The 23,781-nt window shown below is 37.5% G+C and overlaps 1 protein-coding gene across 4 annotated transcripts; it reads right to left on the minus strand.

Annotated features, from left to right (window-relative positions):
• Nucleotides 1-1,067: 1,067 nt before the first annotated feature.
• Nucleotides 1,068-23,527, minus strand: DENND6A (DENN domain containing 6A). Of its 4 annotated transcripts, XM_063411569.1 has the most exons (20): nucleotides 23,216-23,527; nucleotides 20,699-20,737; nucleotides 20,550-20,592; nucleotides 17,773-17,885; nucleotides 16,730-16,810; nucleotides 16,248-16,353; nucleotides 15,069-15,148; nucleotides 13,556-13,618; nucleotides 12,869-12,924; nucleotides 12,403-12,525; nucleotides 12,141-12,236; nucleotides 9,847-9,941; nucleotides 8,096-8,161; nucleotides 7,205-7,269; nucleotides 6,503-6,592; nucleotides 5,756-5,809; nucleotides 5,566-5,675; nucleotides 4,911-5,013; nucleotides 3,350-3,424; nucleotides 1,068-2,897 (listed from the first exon to the last, which is right to left on the minus strand). In XM_063411569.1, exons 1-20 carry the CDS (start codon nucleotides 23,510-23,512, stop codon nucleotides 2,766-2,768), a joined length of 1,887 nt encoding a protein of 628 aa, XP_063267639.1. In that variant the 5' UTR covers nucleotides 23,513-23,527; the 3' UTR covers nucleotides 1,068-2,765. The 4 variants fall into 4 exon arrangements, with proteins under 4 accessions (XP_063267639.1, XP_063267640.1, XP_063267643.1 ...); XM_063411570.1 differs by lacking the exon at nucleotides 6,503-6,592; XM_063411573.1 differs by lacking the exons at nucleotides 5,756-5,809; nucleotides 6,503-6,592.
• Nucleotides 23,528-23,781: the final 254 nt, after the last annotated feature.

Here is a 23,781-nt window from a genome sequence, read left to right on the forward strand (position 1 = left end):
TGCCCTGACCCTCCCCAGAGGCCCTGAGCTGCAACACAGGGGGAACGTTGCCACCAAACTGCTCTGTTGACGAGGCAGGGAGCACCAGACACAGGGATGTAACAGCAGAGTAAAACTGAATGAAGCGAAGGTCAACATTCTATTAAGATAAGGTATTTACTTATCCTTTACTAAAGAAAAACAGTGTTAATGATCTTTATTACGATAGTCCTGAACCAGATCCTAACATCTGGCTAATAAGCCAGACAAATGAGGCCATTCTTTTCATAGAATCCAAAAATGGTTTGGGTTGGAAGGATTGGATCATCTCATTCCACCCCCTTGCCATGGACAAAGACTTTCTGCTTGATTAGGTACTCCATGGCCAGTACAACCCCAACCTGAACACTTCCAGGGATGGGGCATCCAGAACTGCTCTTAGGTATCATGTTGAAAAGCTTATTTTAATTCTAAGTTATGTTCTTCTGAACCTAAAACCTGGTATAAATTAAGACAGAAAGTTGTACTTTTGTAAAATAAATCATACCTTAAATCTTGTTTGTGTCTAAGATGTTAATATGATCCTGATCAACCGTAAGAACTATCAGGAAGCTGTAATCTCAAGAGTCCAGTTCTACATTTCCAATACTTACCTATCTTCTGTTCAGAGCATTCAGTATTCACACTTCTTTTTTTTGGAGGCTAGGAAAGTTAAGCTTCCCTGTGCTTGAGGATAGTTACCTTCTGGATCTCCAAGCTGGCCTATTCTTAGTGTATCTGGGTCATTAATAGATACCTTTCACTATTTCAATTCTCTGAATATAATCTAGCAAACACTTGCTTTAGAATCCAGACCCTGCCATTTGCTTTGCTGAGGATCCTGCAGGTCTGTCATATCCCGACCATGATGCATTATCAAACTACACTACCACTCCATGACATTTCTGGTCAGCTCAGAGCACAGCTTCATCAAGCAACAGTCTTTGTGAGCTGAACAGCTTTGCTTACACAGGAGAGGAAAAAAACCAAGCAAACCAAGCAAACCAAACACACCCATCACCTCAGTCACATAACTTACAACAAAAAAAAACCCAAAAATCTAATTCTTTATTTTTGTTTATAAAAATACATATTTGCAGTCATATGCTAGTTATCATAGTTGTTACCAGTTATCATGGTTACAAGAAGCGACACAGTGTTCCAGGTTAAATAGTTAAGATAATTTAGGGTATGAATGGCCACTGGATTAGAATGGCCAATTTCTGGATTAGAAATGCTTTTCATCAGGGTGTGCAAAAGAAAAAAATTTGCAAGTTAGCAATTAATGCTGAAGTGGTATAGTTTAAGTAACATTAAACATACATTAAACTTTTGGTTGCAATTGTATACAAAACATAACAGTATTAAAATACATTTTCATAAAAATACTGGTGTGACACTTTATATCTAAATAAGACATTTTTAGAAAGATGGTATGAAATATTTGTTATACAAAAGCATATTCTTATAGCAGGATTATGTAATAAGATTTTAAAAATTCTATCCAAGCACTTAAAAGCAGAGTGGGTATTTTTTAATAACTGTGATCCACTTGACATATAAAAGTATATGCTGTATGTACACCATAGCACTGTGTTTACTTGAAACTGGTCAAAGTGCAATACTGCACCTCAAGCAGCTGAGTTCTTATATACCACTGAAACTTGTTTAAAGAGATAAAATATCCCATTCTTGTTGCTTAATATGCAAGAGAAAATTACTCTTTATGCATGTGTGCTGTATGCACGTACTGAGAATAATTTCATGATACAATCTCTTTTTGCCAGTCTGACCTGTTCAGAGCCTTTTTTCAGCTGAAGCCAACATTTTCTCCCTGCAGCCTCATCACCTCCTCAAACACCTGACTGGGTAAGCCAAAAGTAATAATGTTAAAAATTTTAACAGCTGCTGACTGGTATGATCTCCAACTGAAACAGACTGTGTAGCAGCTAACTCTACCAAAATTACCAATTTTCAAATCTCTATTAGAATACCAAAGTGTTTATTTCCTGTGATGAGTACTGCATGCTTACATTTACAAGAGTGATCCAGTTGAAATCCTGGATGTCTACAAATTAGTTTGTAATTACTTTAAGGCTTGTAGGAGCACCCTGATAACTGACAGTGAGTGGAAAAGACTTCCCTTCAGGAATTTTTTGTCAGCTGCCTTCTCTTCTTTAAAGATGCTAAATCAGTATCCTTTTGGAAAGATGGTAAGAAGGAGAAATGCAGAAAGTTAAGAATGGAACTGATAATTTCAGTTGTTCCTGAAACAGTTTTAAAAGCTGTGATTTGCCAGTAAAATACTTCAATTATAATGCATTCTGGCCAAATCACCAATATGTCAATTAGACTGATCACTAGCTAAAAACTATAAGTAAAAAACAAAGAAACATAATCAGACACTACATCAACAGGACAGTACAGGATCAATATTGCCCTGAGCAGGACTGGGTATAGCAGCATCAATTGGAAAACGTTCTGCAATGCCAGCACTGCACTGTAGTCCTATGTTGTGGCACAGCTTCATATGCCCACAGATTCTTTAAGAGCACTTATTTCAAATAGTATTAGACTCCCTTAATTGCCTTGGTATTGAAGTGGAAAAAACAGTGAAAATGATATAGTGGGCTAATAGCCCATTTGTAGTGTTTATGTACTGAGCTGTGTTCCAAACTTGGTAAGCCATTGTCTTCTGTGAGACTACTTGTCTTTTGGTTTTCTGCACCAAAAAAGCCCAGTAGAAATCATGTTGTGCCAGTTTTGAGCAAGATGTCCTGCAAGTCATCTGGCAATGCCAGTATAATATCATTGATGTGTGTCTGCAGCTTTTTCAGCGTGTCAGTTTTCACAGGAAGATGTTCTCTGTCAGCCTGCAACTGCAAAGGTACCAGAAAAACATGATTTGTACTAAAAACAAGTTTACCTTAAGAAATATCAAAGTAATGTATTAGAAAATCTGGAAAATTAATTCCTCATTGCTGACTGAGTAGGAATTAGGACAACAGCAGGTTTCCTCAGCATCCACACAACAGTGAAAACAACACTGATTTGTACTTTCTTCTTCCCTGAGGATTCAGATCAGTCACAGAGTTCCAACTAATCAAAAAAGAAACCACCAGCAATACAGTGCTTCCAGCACAGCTTGATGATATTGGGAAGCCAAATAACTTTTCAGACATGGCTGAAATTGACTGTTTTTGTTTTTAATGCCTGAATGAATGACTCTTTAAACTACCTAGATCATGAAGAGTATTTTCATTCATGTACTTACAAAACCAACTATATAATGCTTTTATGTAGCTAAGTCATGTTCAATTCAGATACTTACCAGTTTATTTTTTAACTTTAAGACAAGATCCACAGTTTCTACCTCAGTATGCTTCTGACTCCAGAAAACCAAGTTCTAAAATACAAAAAGTTAGGCTTTGAATTATTTATGGTTACATATGTAATTTTCAAAAGAGGTCTACACCTGATGTTCAGAGTAGGTATTTTTCTTATTCCTATGCCATTTGCTACCCTCATTTTACTCATGCATGATCTTTACTGTGAACTGCAAAATCTGCTTTATTTGCATGTTTGCCCAGTACTTCACACAACAGCAAACTTGCACACAAACACAATACAAATAAATTAGAGGCGGAAAAAAATCCTGCCAAACAAGCTTAGTTTGAGGAAGAGCATCTACAATGCAAAATGGCAGCGAATGATTACCAAATCAGAACTGCCAGCACAATGCAGTATTAAAATAGTTCAGGGCAGTGCTTACTGTTTCTAGGTCATCAAAGGAGACCACAGTTGATAACTAGTAAGATACAATCAAGTGAATTTTCTTTAGGAAGTTCTGCTCTGCTGCCCTACCCCCTTACGGCTCACCTAAGAAAGACATTTGTTTATGTACAAAGAAACATTTCTTTTGTGGATCAAAAGAAAAAACAATAAAGGAGCAGAATCAGTAATAAATTTATAACACATTTCCTTTTCTTTGATTAAGTTAATGTCAAATACAGTTGGATAGAATCTAAGTTGTATAACTGACCTGCAAATTATTTGGTCTGCTCTATTTGAGTAATCTGTTTGGATTTGCTACATTAGTAGTTCTAGGGAATTGACAAGGCAAGGGATAAAAACAAATGGCTTGTGAGAAATAACTAGAGCAATTTTGATTGTTTGTTTGTTTTAAAGCTGTGGTGTTGCCTTTCTTTGGTTTTGTTTTTCCTATTCCCTCTCTGGCTGTACAACATCTTCTGTTGCAATTCCTTTCTCCATCAGCTGTTCCAACTCAAATTATATTGATACCCACTTTGCCTTCGTAATTAAGGAATCTATCTTACAACATCAGAATAGTTATGTGGCATTTTGTTATATATTAACAGACTTCACTTCTAAGCTTTCCATTACTGTGGATCAGTTGTAGGCTTATTTACTAAATATATCTAATTAGCTTTCAATTAGAATGGCAAATGTGCTAAATTTTTACCTTTAAAACTACAAACTGTATCTTAACTGAAAATATGTTGTCAAGGATGCCTAGGATGGAAGCTGAATAAAATTATATTGTCAAGTAAGAGGAAAAAAAGCTTTTTTTTGGGGAGTGGGTGTGTGTACTTTATTTTAAAATACACAACAAAACAAAAAGTACTACCTAAAGGTAGGTTTTACAAATGATTACAGCGTTATGACAAGTGTAGTGTATTGCATATTGTTCTCTTGCTGTGTCAATTCTAGCTTGTACTTATTTAACAAAATCATGTTTTGCTAGAACAGGATTCACAAAACTCTTAACAACTTCATGCTCAACCTATGAAAACAGGAGTAAAATTGACTTGTGGGAGAATGTATTTTTTTACAAGATGATAAATATAATTGTAAGCACACATTTTTCTAACCTCATTACAGAGTGCTTCTAAATGAAGGGCCTCTAACTTCTGTGTCATTTCTTTCTGCCGGCTTCTAAACCAACCATCAAAGTTTGGTGATTTCAAAAAATGCCTGGTAAAACACCAAAGAAAAATATATTTTTAATTTTATGTACAATTTGGCAACAGTGTTTTCTACATCATCAAATGTAATTACATTTGAGATTAAGATATTAGAACTGTTTCTCTATATACTTTCAAAAAGATGTAATATTCTAAAGTAGAAATTAACAGGTGCTTCTATTAATTAAGACAAAGTTTGAGGAAAGAATGTAAAGGATGTGTCTGAAACACAAAGATTAGGGAATTTTAGGAAAAAAGAAATCAAGGCTCAATTTGAAATAGCCTAATTTTTATCTCTGTGTTTGATTGGAAGGAGGAATCAAGCTAGAACTAGAAATAAAACCACAAACAACACTGATCAACAGAAACCTGTAACATTAGCAGAGAGATTTAAGCAAGTAAAGTATGCTTAGCACTATCAATTTCTTTTAAAGCATATATTCTAAAAGAAAGTCTTATTCAAATCAATTCTGATTGTAAGTTTCTTCAGGAAAAAACCCAGCATTAACATTATTGATCTGTTTTAATTTATATAATTTTTTATGCTGATGAAAGAAATTACCTGTAAAGTCCTATCCAATCTCCCTTTAAACCTGAGGTGAGCTGTGGTCCTGCTTTTTCCAATGTCTTCATGAAGTCATCTTGGCTAAACTGCCTCAGCTGTGGTGGACTCTACAGGAAGAAAAAAAAATTAGCAGACCTTAATTTCTCTAATTACCAACTTCCAGCTCATTCAAATTGTACTTCCTTACCTTCCAGGGTGATATGCATTTCTGCAAAGGCATTAGGCTTGCCACATAACGTTCCTGGGGAAAGGAAAGGTTGTTTGCATAACCAGTATTAAAGATACACAGTCTACATGTGTGTTTACTTATTGCTTGTGACCACAGCATTTTCTCTTCCCAGTGTTAGTACAGGGTGGGGTTGTGCCTATTTACCACATGAGAAGACAAGAAGGAGCTTATCTTACACGGACTGTATTTCCCAGCTCCAGAACTTTAAGCCAGTAAAGTTCAAGAAGGACATGAGGCAAAGAAGGAAGCAAATGCACACATAGAATATCTATATCCTGAACTTAAGCCACTGGTAAACAATCTCTCTTTTCTATGGAAACAGTCCACAGGTACCTTCATATCATGGGTGATTCCAAACAGTAATCACACTTGGTATCAAGTGTTTGGAAGAGTCCTTTCTGAGTCTCTTACCCAAACATTAGAGTTAGAACTAACTCACAGAAGACTGACTGAGCTGTGGCCATCTCTGCTCTAGCAAGGCTTGGCACAGGCATGGCCAGAGCCCCAAGGTATCCAAGACTTAAGTGTGGCCACCACCAAGGGACAGGTATGACAGCAGGAGGCGGCTGTGCCTCGCCCGTTGGGCCCAGTGCTAGACCCAGGCTTGATTCCAGGGGTACACTGGAGAGCTACTGGACTTAGGTAACTCCAGAAAAACTACTCCTTATTACTTATGTGAAAACCCCATTAAGTCTAAGAACTCACTAATGGAATAATGAAACTTTCTGTCAATTCCAAGAAATACCGCCGAAGTATCACACTCTGTGCTTCTGTAGGACGTTTCTGTTGTACTCCCTTAAAAAAACCCAAAACAACAAAACACAGTCAGTCTGTTACTCCAAAATATGTAGGTAGTTGTGGTGGGTTTACTTTTTATGAATATTTATTATGAATCTGTATTCATTTGCCATATGCCCACACACAGCACTTCCTACTCCAAATCAGGGAAGCAAAGCAATAGCATCAAGTTGTTTTGTACAGGTATTTGTCTTTGCAATTACTGATTTTATTTTCATTAAAAGAAACTCAAGGAAAGAAATGTTTCTACAAGGGAGTGTTTGCAAATCAGTTAAAATCTCTAAGCTCTGATTCTTACACACCTCATGTGTGAAACTTTTAGACAAAAGAGACCAGAGTGGGGGTGGCAGAGGATGGAAAACCTTTAATTCTCTAAATTATTAAACTAACTTATTGAGTTCCACCATTCATATAGCTATAAAAGTTGCTAACAAAGCAGCTGCCCTTCTACAATAAGGGTGTATATACATTTTGCTATGAACTGGGGCAAAGGAACCAGAATTCAGTTTGATTTCGATTACACAAAGCGCACCTTCATATGAAACCACTGTACAAGAGTACACAAAATACAGAAACCAGTTGCCATTAAGAAGTGACCTATACCATTACCTTTTGCAACTGCTTAACAATTTCTTCATCTTTGTTCAAGTATGGCTTGTAAGAGGTATAAACACCTAAAGAAAAAAGAAGCACTGTCTTGAGTTATGTAACAAAAAAAAAAGTGTATTCTATTTCATCTGTAGAAAGCAGTTGGGAGATGGTTACTTTTTTCTTTATCTCTTGTAACTCCAGACGGGAGGAGGATGGATGTCTTCTGATAATAGACCAGCTGTTAAAACCAGGTGAGGCAGTGTTTCTTATCACTTTCATCAACTGCCCACCCTCTGGGAGGGGGGGATATATTCTGGTAATGGGCCATTAAGGCTCACGAGTGACATGACACATTACACCATCCCATTGTGAGACGCTCCACCCAGTGGGGAAGAGCCAACAATTCCTATCCAGATAAAAACGGGGACATAGGGACCCTAGGCATCCTCTTTTCCACTGGAAGACCGGACTCATCTCACCACCACTGAACCTGTCAACAGGATCATCTCTACTCCAACAGAACCACATCTGTCACTCCAAGAGGACTTATTTGGACTGCTTCCAACACCCTGGCCAACAGGGTGAGGTCATATTCCTGACTCCGTCAGGGTTTTCTAGGACTTTTGTTTGTTTCCTTGCTTGTTTTTTTTGTATTACTGCATTTGTATTTTTTAATATTCCTAGTAAAGAACTGTTACTCCTATTCCCATACTTTTGCCTGAAAGCTCTTAATTGCAAAACTGTAATAATTTTGAGGGAGGGGTTTTTACATTCTCCACTCCAAGGGAAACTCCAGTTTTCCCTAACAGATACCTGTCTTTCCAAACCAAGACAAGCATATAGCCAAAGGAGAAATAAGGTATGCCATTTAAAATGAAAACACCAGCAATTTAAGTCTGAAGTTATTACCGGGTTTGGAGTCCAAAGTTTTTAGATTCTTCAGTTTTTTCACTTTCATCTGCTTTGGAACTTCACCTGCCAAAACACATAAATCCACCTTACTTGAAGGCTATCTAATACTGTAAGAAACATTAAAGACATTGACAACACATGAATAACAACAAATAGACTTCTCACTTCATATAAGCCTTCCTTGTTGAAGAAAAAAAACCAGACAAATACCTGAAAATCAACAAAAATCCACACAAGTAAAAAGTGAACCAAAAAAGCCTCACAAACAAAACCAGCCAAAGTATGACCCTTCTGAATCCAAGCAGCCAATTAACATACAGATATATGGCAGAGAAAAATTATTTTCTTAATTTCACATTTTTATTCCATTTTCCTTTGCTTCTCTTGGTGTAAATGCTTTTGGAAACAAATCTTTGGTACCTTGGCATAACTAAAAACTGTATAGAAGAAAATACAATAGTATCCATGGATTAAGTGTTTTAAGAAAATGAATTTAAGTCTCCGTTGTCATAGGCCATATTAAAGGCTTTTGATTTGTTTTCCCAATTTATCCTGCTCCAACCAGGAGACCCTAAACCGTATTCAGTCTTGCAGCCTCAGCAGAGCCTCCTTCCTAAATATTTTTTGATGCTCGACTTTAGAAACAGTAACAGTTAAACTGCTCTTGGAACTGCAGATTGGAGGAAAATGAAGAAAAAAAAATCCAACAAAAATAATCAGAACCCCCTCTTTGTCTCTAAATAAATAAAACAGAAATTTTTAAAGATCACTCAGACAACTCTAGAACTTCCTGACTAAGCACTTCCCATAGCTACATCAAAACTAGAGTTTCATACTTGAAAATGTATATCAGATTTGAAGGCCACCTGTTTATATGGCTTTTCTGATTAATTAAGATTCCCATTTCCAAATATTATCTACACAGCAGCAAGGTAACTCTTCCCTACACTACCCTCAGCCCCCACAGGTATTCTGACCATAGACGGACTTGGTATTTTAAAGTAAAGCAAAACCTTGCCTAAAGATATTGAAGACAGCACATAATCCTTAATTAATTCAGTGTACTCAGAAGTTAAAATTAACTTCATCTACAAAAATATATTTTATAGTGTTTTATCTTAATTGCATTTTTATGCATTCCCACTGTCAGGACAGGATAGTGAACCTGTAGCGGCAAACAGCTACATTCAGGAATTTCATACAATAATTAAGAGTGGTGACAATTGACATGTTATCAAACATTACATGAAAATTCTACTCAAGCACGTAAGGAAATCATCCAGACTGAACAATTAATAAACACTGGAATATTGCCAGACTAGAAATATATTATCAAAATACTGTCAACAACTTTTTATTTTACTGTAACATTCAAACGTAGCTTTCACACAAGTCTTATGTTCTGTGCTGGCTGTGACTGATTTATTACATTCTGCTAACATTAAAATTAACGTAAGTAACATTATGTCTCGTTTTAATACTTTATTGGTAGAGATACAAAATCAGGACTCTGTGAAAGGTAGAACATTATTACTAATGAGTATTACTACCTTTTACATTTAAGATACTAGATTTGAAAAGACAAGACAGAGTAGTCAAGATTCTAACTTCACTTGACAGATTTAGATCCATGAAAATCTAGTTAGCATTAAACTAAAGAAATTGAACATAATTACATATGTTTGTAAATAAATAAGCATACTCTTAGATCCCTTTGCACAGGACTGTAAAAAGTACTTTTCTTTTACCTGGAAGTTTGATATCTCCAATTCGGATAATGTGAGGCCAGTGCTGAAGTGTTTTAGCAAAAAAGGGATTTGTCACCCCTAGAATGACAGATGGCCTAGAAAAGTAATGACAATGTTTAAAATATGACAGGAACAGCTTCTGCCTTAACAAATACAAAAGGTCAACTTAAATTCTTAACTTGAAATTCTTTTCCTTTGGCATTTAAGAGTTACATTTTAAATTGCACATTAGAGCACAAATGTTTATCAAAGTTTCAATGTTTTGGAAAATAAGACAGAGGCACCTTAAAGTACAAACAAAAGTGAAGGATAAAAACTACATCATCTGCTTAGATTTGGCTAAATTCTGCCCACTTGCAACGGTGAGAACAGCACGTTATCTGTTATTGGGGTTTTGTGATGTATTGGTTTTATGTGTGGGTGGTTTTTTTGGGGTTTTTTTGGGGGGTTTTTTGTTTTGGTTTTTTTTGTGGGTTTTTTGTTTTGGTTTTTTTTTTTGGGTTTTTAGGGGTTTTTTTTGTTGGTGGTGGGTTTTTTGTGGGGGTTTTTTGTTTGGTTTTTTTTATGAGCAGAAGTCGGACCCATATTTGGAAGATAAATCACTACTTTTCAAGGTTTGGTTATAACAAACTCTCAGTACTTGTATGTGCATGTCATTTGAAAGATGAGACATTTAATATCTCACTTGCTTTAAGCAGCAGTTATCAAGCCATGCAGCACAAGCACATAAAGAGCACTGTGGCCCAGCTCACACTATGCCAGATTTTTCTGTCTGCTCTGTGCTTGGCATCTGGCTTCTGGGGTGCACAGGGGTACAAAAGGAACAAGAGGCAGTAAGAGCAAAGTGCTGCTGCTACAGCATAGGTCTGAAAAATTTGTGATTTATAGCACTGATATGATATGAAAATGTTTTTCAATATAGTGGTTGCTATCTATTTTACAGTCAAACATGAGCTAAGGAGTATAGCAATACATCTCACTGAAACTGCCATCTTAAAAACAGAATATCATCATTTTGTTAGACTGGTCTTAAAAATCCTGAAACGTAACACTTTCTGTACACTACCTATAAGTTTCCCAACTCCCCAGTTATTAAGATAATAAAATACACAGAATCAGCAACATTTGCATTCTTCACCTTCTTAGAGCCATGGTTTTAAAAACCTATTTCCGATCTTTCCAACTTTTTGTTTTCCATAAGAAAGTCACGGCAACTTCAGCTGTATTTCAAATACTAGTCCACGTAGTGACCAACCTTTCTATTTTGCTACAGAAGAGTGGATGGAATTTTGAAACATGGGTTACTAAAGTTTAACCAAATTCTTCCTGGATTTTTTTTAGCAACTAAATTACATACTGCATGACCAATCGCATGGAACACAATCTAGAACATATTGCCTATGTTTATGTATTTCTCCACTCTCTATCTCTGGCAATACATCCATTGAGAGGAAAACTACAACAAAAAACCAACAAAGCAAACAAAAAATCCAAATCAACAACCTCTGCCTGTTCTGACATTAGAAGAAATTTACCTATTAAAAGATCAGTGAATCTAACACATGCACTCCGTTCCCAAATCAAGCTGCATTAAAGTAACATATATTAAGAAATATTGGAGGTGTATACTCTCAAAATGAGAGCAGGATTTTAAAAAAATAAAGGGGGGAAAATGTGTCCTTAAAGCAGTTTCAAACACCACTGGTTTTGGACATTCACACTTTAAAAAAAAAAGCTTGATTTCTGACTTCTTTATATCAATAACATTATATTTACATTAATACATTAATAACCTAATACATTTAGTGAAGAGATATTTGATTTTTAAACTGTCTCAACTAGGACACCAACTGACTTAGCTTTACAAAATAGCTGTACAGATGTTGAATACTACAAGTCACTTTGTCTAGCAGTTAATTAATAATGAAAACAATTACAGCAGAATTTCCCAAGGAGCTACTCTGGAGCTGGTGTAGCACAGACCAACCCTTATGGAAAAAGAACTTTTCTTGGTTTCACACTAGCAATTTGACTTATTCTGTAGAGATGTATCCTATGAAACTCAAGTCTAGTTTAATAATGGCATTTTTTTTGTAAATTCTTTTTTGTATCTAACTAGAATAAAAACTTAAATCAGCTAATTACTGCACTCTGCAAGATAAATCTTACAAAAAAGAAGTCTAAACCTCATTCTCTAATGATAGAAATCCAGAGTAGTTAAACAGTATTTTAATACAAATTTATGGTTACAAGTGGCTTTCAGCAACATCTTCTCCAGAGTTTGATTTACTTACGGGGCTTGAGTGCGAGTTGTGTATTCTTTGAATTCACTGTCGTGGATGGTGAAGTATGGCCTGAAATCACTGCAGTACTTCAGTGGTGAAATACAGCTGCAACGTACAAGAAGGATGAGCTTGGTTTATGTATTCAGTGCAAACTTTCATGAGCGACAAACAAATCTAAAATTTGTAATGCTTTGTCACACAGAGCAAATGAAGGTCCACTCAGCTGGAATCAACTCCCTTAGTCATAGCTAGAAAGCTCTACTACATTTACCTAACAAGGGCCAACACAGTTTCTGAGGACTCTGCTGGTGATGGTGCCATCACAACAAGTGGTTCTCCCAGCAACACCAGCTCCCAAAGCATCTGAATGTGAAAGAACACCGGAAAAAAACACCTAAAAACACATTGAGGTATTTTAATACATTTGACATCATAAAATACATATTTCTTCTGGTTAATGAAGGCATAAAAAAGAAGTTTGTGGTAGTATTTTAACAGTAATTTGAAAAATGTAAAATACTCTTGTAAAATGGAACATTTAATGAACTTGCTTATTTATTGCAGTTTCAGCCTGTATATCATCCAAACTGTGTTTTAGCAAACTTTACAGAAAAAGAATATTAAAATCAACACTGATAAATGTTACCTTACAAGCCATGAGATGTGTTAAGTAACTGTCATAAATCAAAAAACATGGGGGAGATCACAACTAGGAATTAAGCAGTCCAAACTTCTACCTGAAAAGATCTACTTCATGAACAGTCGGTAAAGCCATGGAGATCTGAGCATCTGCCTAAAAGACATCGCAATGCTTGGTTTTTAGTCATCAGAACACCTAGGTATTAAATGAAATGGTTTCCCTTAAATGCTTACAGACAGTAGACAGTATATAGTCTATTTATGTACTGCTACAGTATATAGTATATTATTTCCACAACTACCTTTGTGTTCTATGAGTAAGACACCTCCCAAGAGACACCCCCCTCCCCCACTTACAGGCATGTGGCTTTCAGTCCAAAAAACATGTAAAATACTGAAGCTGTTTTGAACTGCATACAAAGACACAGACAGATTTGTTTTACAAACATCTTTTATGGCTAAAGATTTTAAATTCTGGATTCATCCTCAAAAAACCCCAAACTATCCAAACATTAAAAAGATGTTCAGGTTAGTAATTCTGTCAGCCAACTATCTTCTTCCAGGACCTGGATATCTCTCCCTGCTGAGGGTAACTGGGTTAGACTATTGTTTCTCTGAAGAATCCAAATCTGGACTACTCCATTCAAAGTTTCAAATATTCTGGATTTCATTATTATCATAGTATATGATGATTTGCTACCAATCTCTTCTAGTAAGTTTAAAGAATGAAAGCAGATCTTTAGCTTTGTCTGGGGCTATATACAATATCAGTATCTAATCACTACCTGGTGCATATTCTGTACTATCGGTCTTGTTCCAGGCTTGTCACGATATGTCGGAATCCGCAACTTGGAAAGAAAAAGAAAGATTTATTTTCCCTTGTACTGAATCCAGCAGACACTTAAAATGCTGACTTAGAGACAATCTGTAATACTTCAAGAGGATATACTGAAGCATGATGCTTATTTACTCTACAGAACTTCCACCTACAGAATTTCCAATTGCAAATTGAATAAAAGAATATGAAAATAATACTCCAGTTTAAAAATAAACTATTGGTAAGGTAAGTCAAAACCATTACCATAATTTCAATAAAAATAACTCTAGATATTGGAAAGAATCATCTGAAATAAGGTCTTGGGGATTTAAGATGGTACATAATTACTTTTAGAAAAAATTCTCTCCTAAAAACATCAAGATGTTCCGGTGAGTGAGACAGAATCCAAATAGTCTGAATGTAAGTATACTTCTCTGGCCTCACAGTTTGCATCTGTAAGTCCTGAGTACTACAAATTTAATCATACTAGAAGCTGGTATGCACAAATGGATATCATTTATACACAACACCTAAAACTGTCCAAGTAGTGTAAAAACCCAGGGACAATATCACTGGGCAGTAAATCATGTCTTTACTCAGTTTAGGAATGCAATTTCAGTTCTCACAGGTAAGAAGTATTGATGAGATAAATGCAGGCAATACCCAAACAAGACTTATCTGACACTCCTCATCACCCAGCATCATTTTATTAAATTTCTGCTTTTAGAACAGCTTCAGAAACTTCTTTCTCTCCCTGGTGATGTACACATGTCTTTCCATGAACTTGAGAGTATCTGCTGAGAAAGTACTTCTGGCTGTAACCTCCGATTTAATCAAATCCATTTAATTGCATTTCATATGGATTATGAAATTAACATGACTACAAGAGGCCCAGTTCTTTACTGCTGTTTGAACTCTAGAGTTCTTCCCTATGTGCTAGATACAATCTCTTTAATAGCTTTCTTCAGACATATTTCACTGCTATTGAAAAATATAAACAGCACAAGCAATTATTTCTGGTGTGTGGCACAAGAAAGATTTTTACTCGTCAACTTTAAGGAATGAGAATGATTTTCATCAATATATTTCATTTGCTTGACTGGAATTTAACTCTCGGTATTTTCTACTGAGCTAGTTTATGTTTGATTTGACAAATTTAATCAACACTAAAGTCTCCCAGAATGCAAATTCCAGAGGGATAATACAGAAACTGTCATTAGTACTTGTATTGAAACATCAGTTTTTCAGTAGCGGAAACATCAGCTACTAAACTAAATATTAACCTAAGCACTGTAAAAGATCCTCCTCCCACCAATCAAAGCACCTAATCAAGATCTCCCAGACCTTCACTCTGAGTGCTATAAACATCTCCTCCTGTTCGGAAGAATAGGACAATGAAAACAAGGCACAAGGCAGTGAGGAACTGTACAGTAAAAGGTGGGGGAAACACCCTCAGAGAAGATAAGTGCAGGAGTCCTTACCTTCAGTATAACACCCATAATAGGCAACTGCAGAACTTTCCCTGGAACTGGTGGTGGCCAACGATCAATGTCACTACAAACTGAAAGAAAAATACAACAGTTTCTGCAAGTTATAAACCCTGATCACAGAGTCACCTTTGTGCACACTGCAACTTTCAATGAATGCAAATCGTCCACAGCAGTTCTACTTGTCTCTCGATCACACTAAGCAAGTTTTACAGCCTTTTAGACATTATGTATTATTCCATTAAAACTATAAAGATTTTCATTTCAAGAAAGCAGTTGTCTCTGGTGTTCCATTTTTTGTATCAACAAGACTTTCAATTAGTTGAAGAAATTTCATCTGAGAAACCATGAAAGTACATACTAAAAAAAATTTGAAAAGAACATCTCCATTTATGTATATTGGCTACTGCAGAACCAATAAAAACCAGCAGTTAAGGAAAAAGCTGGTTTGTAGCTTGGCTAGAAAGTTTTCCAGCATTTTCTTGTAAACCATTATGAATATAATACATAATTCTCATAGTTTCCATAGAGCTTATATTGCTCATAATATAACCTCTTAGGAAAACAGGTGATTGAAAAACGCAATTCTTTCATGGTTTACACAAATTATTGCTCAGTGAAAAAAACCCATGAAAGTTGTATAGGACAAGCACAGTACACAAAACAGAGCTCTTCCAGGCAAAGAGTAAATAACTTTTTTATTTGTCCTTCTCCAGCTCTTTCACCTCTGCAGCAAGGCTGAGGCACCTGTCACCAGTGCTGCTCTGTTGCTTTTTCCATTTAGTCAAAACCAAACAAATCACACACAAAAAAACCCCAAACTTCAAGCAAGATGACTTAGTTGCTTAGCAAAACTTGTCAGACTGCCCAAAAGGACTTGGGTGGTGAAGAGTGCAAACTAAGGATTGCCATCAGCTCAGCTGCCATGTGCTCAACAGCTGGTCCTGAAACACACACTACCCTAGATGTGTTTCAGGAGGAACCTCCAGCTCTCCCAGGGATGATCCAGAATTCAATTAGCTCTGTGCAATCTAGAAGTCAAGCCAGTCTGCTAAAATTCCAACCCTCTACCCTGCAAGAAGACAAAACCACAAACTAGAACACGAAAGTGTTGTTTATTTCTCAAGAAAAAGCATGTGATCGTATAAGAGCTCAACATTATAGGACCACTACCTGCTTCCAGGAAAGCTTCACTTTTTTCAAAATATTCTGGTGCTATTTGCTTAAGTATGGTACGAAACAGATGAACATAAGGCAGCTTGCTGATGAGGACCAGCGACTGGAATAAAGAGTAACAAAACAGAATCGCAAGTCAACACTTCCCCTCAGTTTCTACTGCACCTGTTACCCTCAAACAACACCAAGTGGGACGTTTCTCACACATCACACACATGCGAGCCAACCACACATCTGACTACAGGCAAGCTGCAAACAAGTAGCTCCCAAAATTTCCCAACTTTTTGTTTTTAAACCCTGACACAAAACTCTCTCTTCTGACAGCAGAGCTGGAACATAGCATAGCTGATGTAAAATTAGACCAATTCACTATAAATTAGCAACTAATTCAGTTAGAGAGCAAGACTGTTTTCCTCTTCCTCTGCAGTCATTGAAAAATAATTTCCAATTTAGTATTTTCCTAAAAGAACTGAAATTACCTTCTGAAAATAGCCTCTTTTTAATGATTTGTCTCGAACTTGTCTGAAATACACATAGCCATAGTAATATGCTGAATCCTTCTGCAAAAGAAAGAAATTATTCAATACAACCACCTGTTACTGCTCTCCTTTTTGAAGCATTCAACATACAGTTTAAAAGCTTATTCCCCTGCAAGCTCCAAAGTTGATTAGATATAATAAACTAGAAGGATTACTGTGTTTATTAGCATTATCTTTTTTAGTAACTACTTCAATGAGAAAACATCAGCATGGGGAAACAGCTGCACTTTCTGGCTTCACTGTTTTCATATTTACATTCTCCTGACACCCTGTGAAACCAAAAATAGAAATAATTTCTTGAGGAATAAATCAACTTCTATAATTCTGGAAAGTAGCACTAGAAAGATTTTAGCAGTTAAAAACCTTAAAGCCCTTACTTGAAGAGATAAAACCTAGTCTTTCAATGTATTAGTTTTACAAAAGAGTCTTGGACTATTAAAGAAGTAGGCTCTCACATTTCAAAGACAAGACATCAGCTTCATCCTTCCTACAAACAGGAATTCAAGTATTTGCCACATAAACAGAACTAAATTCAGTTTGAGAATCAGGCTCCCTGAGGCCTCAATATTCCCTGTGGATGTGACAAGAACAACTTTTGGCCACTACCTCTTTTAGGCAACTGGTCCAAAGTGAAGGGTGGAAACTGAGACAGACTAAGTTGCTTGGAATTTTTAAAATTAAGGTATAAAGCACTTCATATTTCCACAACAGTAATGGTTCTTACAATTTGATCTACAGTTTATAGTCAATAATGAAATAGATCTGGGCTTCAATTGAATTCCTGGTAATCCAAAAACCATACCAATAAAACAAAAAATAGGTAATGAAACTATTATAATAACATGCTACAACAAACATGTGTTTTGACTTTCAAGACATCCAGTTCAGAGATTTTTCTTTTCAAATGTTACATGTAAAGGTGGAAGACCCACAAATTAACATTACCCAAAAGAAATTTAACTTCATTTTTTCACATTTCCAACCTTTAAGTAAACTGGTAGATCTCTATCCAATTGGTCCAGAAAACAACACAGTGAGACCTTCCTTCCAGGAGACTGTCGGAATCGAAAACAAAATTGTGTGTCCCCAAGACAACCTACATGCAGGAAGAGATAAACAACAAACACAGTACTCTGAGTTTGAGCTTTGTTTAACCTCAGCACTTGCTTACAGCCCAGGAGGTATCTGAGTTTTGGTTCATTTATTTTGCGTTGCTCTTGTGAACATTTATATGTTTATAAGTGAAAAATTTGGCATCTTTGGCAACAGTAAATATACTGTCTGCAACATGGAAAAAAAAAGTCACTGCCTCACAGTGACTATCATGTCCTCAACAGGCCAAATGGCTGTTCTCCTACTAGCATTACCCATTTCACTGGCATGCCTGTATAGTTTTGATCATCTTAGCAATGTCATTCCTCTGCTACATGGCTGCTCTTTGCCTCTTTTTTTGACACCCTACAGTTCATACAGAAATTACACTGTAGGAGTGCAGTAATCTGTAACTCCACAGGCAGGTCTAGGATTCATCGTTTTGAAAGCTGCAAAGCTAATTGCTGAAAACGGAGTGAAATTGGGTAGGATTTCCCAGTAATATCCCAAGGAGCAAAGTTTTCCTTAATTTCTATCAAAATGAATTACTTAAAGAAAAATATAACTAATTCTCCAGGGAACTGTTTCACCAGACTTGAAAGTTCCATTTCATCTTCTTTTTCAGTCACATATATTCTGCTACAGCAAGCACAGACAGCCTAACCCCTCAGACAGATGAACTGGCTGTGCAGAGTAACACTGACATGCCCAGAGCACCCAGGTCTGAGTCTTAGAATCCCTTGAAGCTGCAGTCAGAAACCCTCAGTGCACCAAGACAAAACCAAAAGTAGCAAAACATGGCTTGATGGGACCATTCAATTCCAACAGGATAACTACTGCTCAGCAATACAGATGTAGTAAGAAAAAACACAGCACATGCCAATAACACAGCACTAAATATTTGCTTCATCTTTTCAAAGCTCATTCCCTTTATCCAAAGGAAAAAAGTCCTCACAAACTATTATAAAAACCTGGAGATGGAAGACCTAAATTACCCTTAACCATTAATATACTGAAATATCATTCAGAATATGATGTCTTCGTATTTAACAAGCTCTTCCAGAAAAGATTGGTAAACATCTATTCTTTCTTCAATTTTCCATGCAGAGCAAGTAAAAGCATTATTTTAAAGATAACTGTACTATAAAAGTCAGCTTAAAACCACAAGTTTTGTGCTCTAGAAACTGATTAAATCAATTTTCTCCTCTAAATTCACAGTCACAAGTACTGGAATAATATCTCTTTGCAGCAATATGAGAAAAAAGTTGCATTAACCTTTTGAGCCATGAAAATCTGGGATGGACTGACCTCGAATTCAGCTAGTAACTTCCTTCACTGTCATATTACATGAAACTTTTCTTTTTATGTTAAGGCCTATAATGAAAAAATAAATCCTAACAGATAGGATACATTTCCAGCCTTGTGGAAGGCAGGTTATTCCCTCTACATCATTTGAAACTTAAGCCTACCAAGAATGATCAAGAACAAACAGTTCTTAATAGGGACATTATAAAAAGCAAAAAATTGCAATTTTTCCCTGCTGAAAATAAAACCTCCTTACATATACCTATTCTGTCTGAAGCAACTTTACTACACTCTTATTTGAAAAAACACACCAAAAATTTTTTAAGAAAGTAACATTTGCTCCTAACACGATTTTGTACCTTCAGGATACCTTTTAAAGACTGAAGCCATTTATAACCATTAACAGTGAGAGTAATTAAAAGATACAGTTAACTCATAAAAATGAAGCTGTGCCTCTATTTACATACAGAATAGCAAGAACAGAGAAACTATTAATTTTAGTGACATTTGGACAAAGGAGAAAAACTAGCCACAATACTTTGTAAAATTACGTAAGAGAGAGCTCACACACATTAAAAGCATACATCTGCATCACCCCCATCCGAGCTGTCATACTGCAGAGCATCCAAAAGCACAGAGACAATGCAGTTACAGCCATATTGCTAGTTCTGCATTTTTGGACTTTTGTATAGAAATAAATGTGAAAGGAAGTGTCCGAATTTCTGCCATTTCTTTTTACAGGTGGTCCAACCCACCAGCCACATGTCCCAATTTCTCTTTGGCAGCAGAAGAGTAGAAGTTTAGATTCAAGAATAATTTAGTAAGTAGGACCACACACAGCAACAGGCACTGCAGGAATGGAGAAGATAGCTGAGGTTTTCCCCTCACAACTGTTCTTTCTAAATGTTTTTGAATATAAAAGTCAGTTTCACTGTTATGAACTTAGAAAATATACATTTAGTCCTTTATGAGAAGAGGGTTTCATATACTCTTATTTGCTTTATTAAATCCTTTAAATTCCATGCCTACTTTTCTCTCTACAGTGACAATATTATTATTTTGTTTAAATAGCAAGATTAAGATGCTAATTCTTTAGTTGCCAAGTATTCTGAAACATTTCCACAAATGTCATTTGGAAGGTCTTACACACTTACATAAACCAGAGAACAATCCTCAGACCTTACTGCAATGCAGACAGTTGCAGTTTTATATTTAACCTTAGCTGCAACATTTCTGTATTGCAATATTAATTAAGATATATAAATACATATTTGATCTAAAGCCCAGAATACATCCTGTCAAATTCTTTTTCAGCACAGTTTAGTCCAACAACAGACAACTACAGAGTGAAGAAAGCACTTACCCGAATTAGAATCTGGAAAAGACAAATAGCAAATATTGGTTTTCTAAAGGGTAGGGAAAAGAAAAGAGAGCTGTTATATTTCCTGAAATATAATATATTTATATATTTCCTAAGCTAAAACAAAATGGTATACAGCAACTATGACTTACCTCTTTATCTGTGAGTTTGGAATGTGGAGGATATATCACCTACAAGAAAAAACAGTATTATTTTATATGAAAATAAGCTGGGTATAAGCTTTCCAGTAAGTTAAGTTTCCATCTAATATTTTAACAGTACAATTGTGGAACACCTTCCTAGCTTTAGGACATTTTCAATTGTAAGCTATTAATATTATGTCTCAGTCCTTATCTTCATATGCTTTTAAGCTTTCTTGATCATCCCTCTTTACAAAGTATTTTGGATGTCAGTTAGAGACCACACACATTCATTTAAAAAGTTATATTCAGAGTACTTGAGATTTTTGGTGCAAAAGGACTCAAAGGAGAGCAAGACTACATTTTTTAGATTTAATTTGTACATGCAAAATGCAGTAGATGACTACATTCAAAGCACACTATTGTCTGAAATCTGTTGCAATCAAAAGTTAGGCTGGAGTAACCAAAATTCAACCACAAAACAGACCTATATTATTTGCAGCTACTGGAGGATGAACACTAGTCCCTAATGAAAACTGTGAAAGCTCAAGCAATAAACTCACAGACATGGCTTTGTGTACTTACAGAAAAAAAAAATCATGTAGTAAGTTTTTACAACACAGAAATCAAAACAATGCAATACAACCTCAGATGTGGAAGCACCATTATTTCAAAAAAAGAGGATGTACAAAATCAGTGATTGTGCAAGCAAGTGGGAATAGAATATACAGGAAAGAGGACAAAATTCAGACACCTAAATTTCACAAAAAAGGTCCTCAAAATAACCCACAAACCCACTCCAAAACTCCTGAAATGGGTGGCTATCCTATAAGCGGAGGAAATTTGACATAAATTCCAGGATTATGTTTCAAAGAAGTTTTCAGGGCTTCCAAAGATGGGACTTGGTCCTAGACCTAGGGCAGAAGTTCAGTGCAGGAACAGTAGCTTCATGCAGAGTCCTCATCTTACCATACAGCTAAGATCCCATCATCTCATTTAATCTTGTTCTTCTAAATGTATGTAAATTTATCTCCTGATAACACTACCCTACTCTATAGAAAACAACAAATATACCCACTGGCATCTTTCTGTCTTCCAGCCATGAAACCTTCAGGGCATTTTTTCCCCTCAGTCAAATCATATCCAGCTGTGTAAGACATTATTAACACAACTGAAGCTGAAAGCAGATAAAAGTGGAACATTTCCATTCTTCATGGAGTAAACCCATCACCATCTCTTTTTCCAACTCTTAATATTTTCCTTCGCTGTCTTATGCTAAGCAGCTATACCCTGAATCTAACTCTTTCAGTAGCTGAATGATGCTGACATTAGCCACATTTGGTCAGAAGATTAGCATACAGACTTGAATTCATACTCATTCTCCTCACTAGCAGGTGTTTATTTCCAGACTTCGTATATAAACAGAAGCTAATTATACTTCCTGCAACTACACACCGGACAAAAAACCCAGGCCGTAGTTCTGTAGACATTTAAAGTCTCATTTTATGCACCCAGTTAAATTAACATGACTGTCAGCTCAGGAGTCTGCAGCCAGGACAGGAGTTGTGGTTCCCTCAGCCACTGAGCACAACAGCTGCCAAAGTTACAGAAACGCTTATAGAGAAACACTTGTCTTTACTGTTCAAACCACCTTATAACATCAAGGGAAGAAAACTCAGATTATTAGCACAGTATGCTGGGGTTTTATCTGCATTTCTCTATGGCCAACAGTTATGTATTTAACATATTATAATAGCTGGATTGGTTGAATTTTAGGCCAGTCTGCCACGCATTTATGCTGGCACCCCTTTCAGGCAAGAGAAAGGACACTTTCCCTAAAGACCAATAGTTTGCTGCACAGTCACATAGTGAACAGGGTGAAACAAGATGTGAAACTTATCCGAACGGTAATTCTTCTCTCCATTTCCCAGCACTGTGAGCTCCCCGTGCACTCCCAAAGCAGTGCCACAGCTGTCCCTGCCTGTTGTACAGAGGGCATAGCTGGGAGTCGCAGCTGTAGCTGTGACACTGCCACGGGCCGGTATTTAGCTTGTGCTGAAGGAAAATGCTTCAAATCCGTAGAGTACCTTTCTGCACACCTTAGCTACCTGGAGAACGCTGTTAACTATGAAGACCACTCATATTCTCCTTATTATCACAATTTTTAACCCCTAGATGCCATAGAAATCAGCTCAATTTGTATGCAAAGAAAGGCGACGATATACTTCATACAAATCTCGAAACGTGATGCAAACTGTTTAAAAGCGCCCACTGACAGCACAAGCAGCACCAGCACCATGAAAAGAGGTGCCCGAAAACCACCAGCCTCACCCAGGACAACCGAGCCAGTTCGCCAGGGCGCTGCCTCGCTCGCCGCTCTGGGGCTCCCGCACAACCACGTTTCCTCAAGCACAGCCGAGCTTTCCCCGCCTCTGTGCAACACCGGGGCCAGAGGAAGCAGCCGATTCAGGCGGGGCCCCGCCGCAGCCCGCAGGGCGAGCGGTGCCCCCCGCCCGCCGCCGCACGTACCTCCACGGCCTGACCCAGCTCCAGGTCGAAGCCCACAACGCACACGCAGTGCAGCCAAGCTGAGAAGCGGTCCCAGGGCAGCAGCGACAGCCACTGGTCAGGACTCTCCGGCTCCGCATCCTCTGCTGTCGCCTCGGCACCGCCCGGCCCCAGCTCCAGGCCCCGCTCCCGCCGCGACATGGCCCCGACCCCGGCCCCGCCGCGCGGAGTCAGGTGACTCGCGTCGCCCCGCCCGCTCCCTCCGGAGCCGCTCGGAGTGGGAGGGGCCAAGCGGGCACCGAGGGGAGGCCAAACCATTCCTCCGGGGAGCGGGTGCGGCGGGAGTGGCTGTAGGGAGGGAGCGCCCCCCCGCGGCCCACCAGGGAAGGGCTGGGGTGCGGTCGGCCCGGCCCGGCCCCTCCAAACGGGCACCGGGCGGGCGGAGCTGGTCGGGCAAGGAGAGCGGCCCCTCTGCCGGGGCTGCAGACACCGCCCCCGGCCTGCGGAGCTCGGCCCAGCAGTGCTAAGCGGGGTGCTCGCGAGGGCAGCTCTGCAGGCAACGGATCAATCAGCTTTCTTTTCCTCTC

Source organism: Prinia subflava, chromosome 14 (assembly GCF_021018805.1).
Source record: "Prinia subflava isolate CZ2003 ecotype Zambia chromosome 14, Cam_Psub_1.2, whole genome shotgun sequence".
Classification (NCBI taxonomy): Eukaryota; Metazoa; Chordata; class Aves; order Passeriformes; family Cisticolidae; genus Prinia; species Prinia subflava.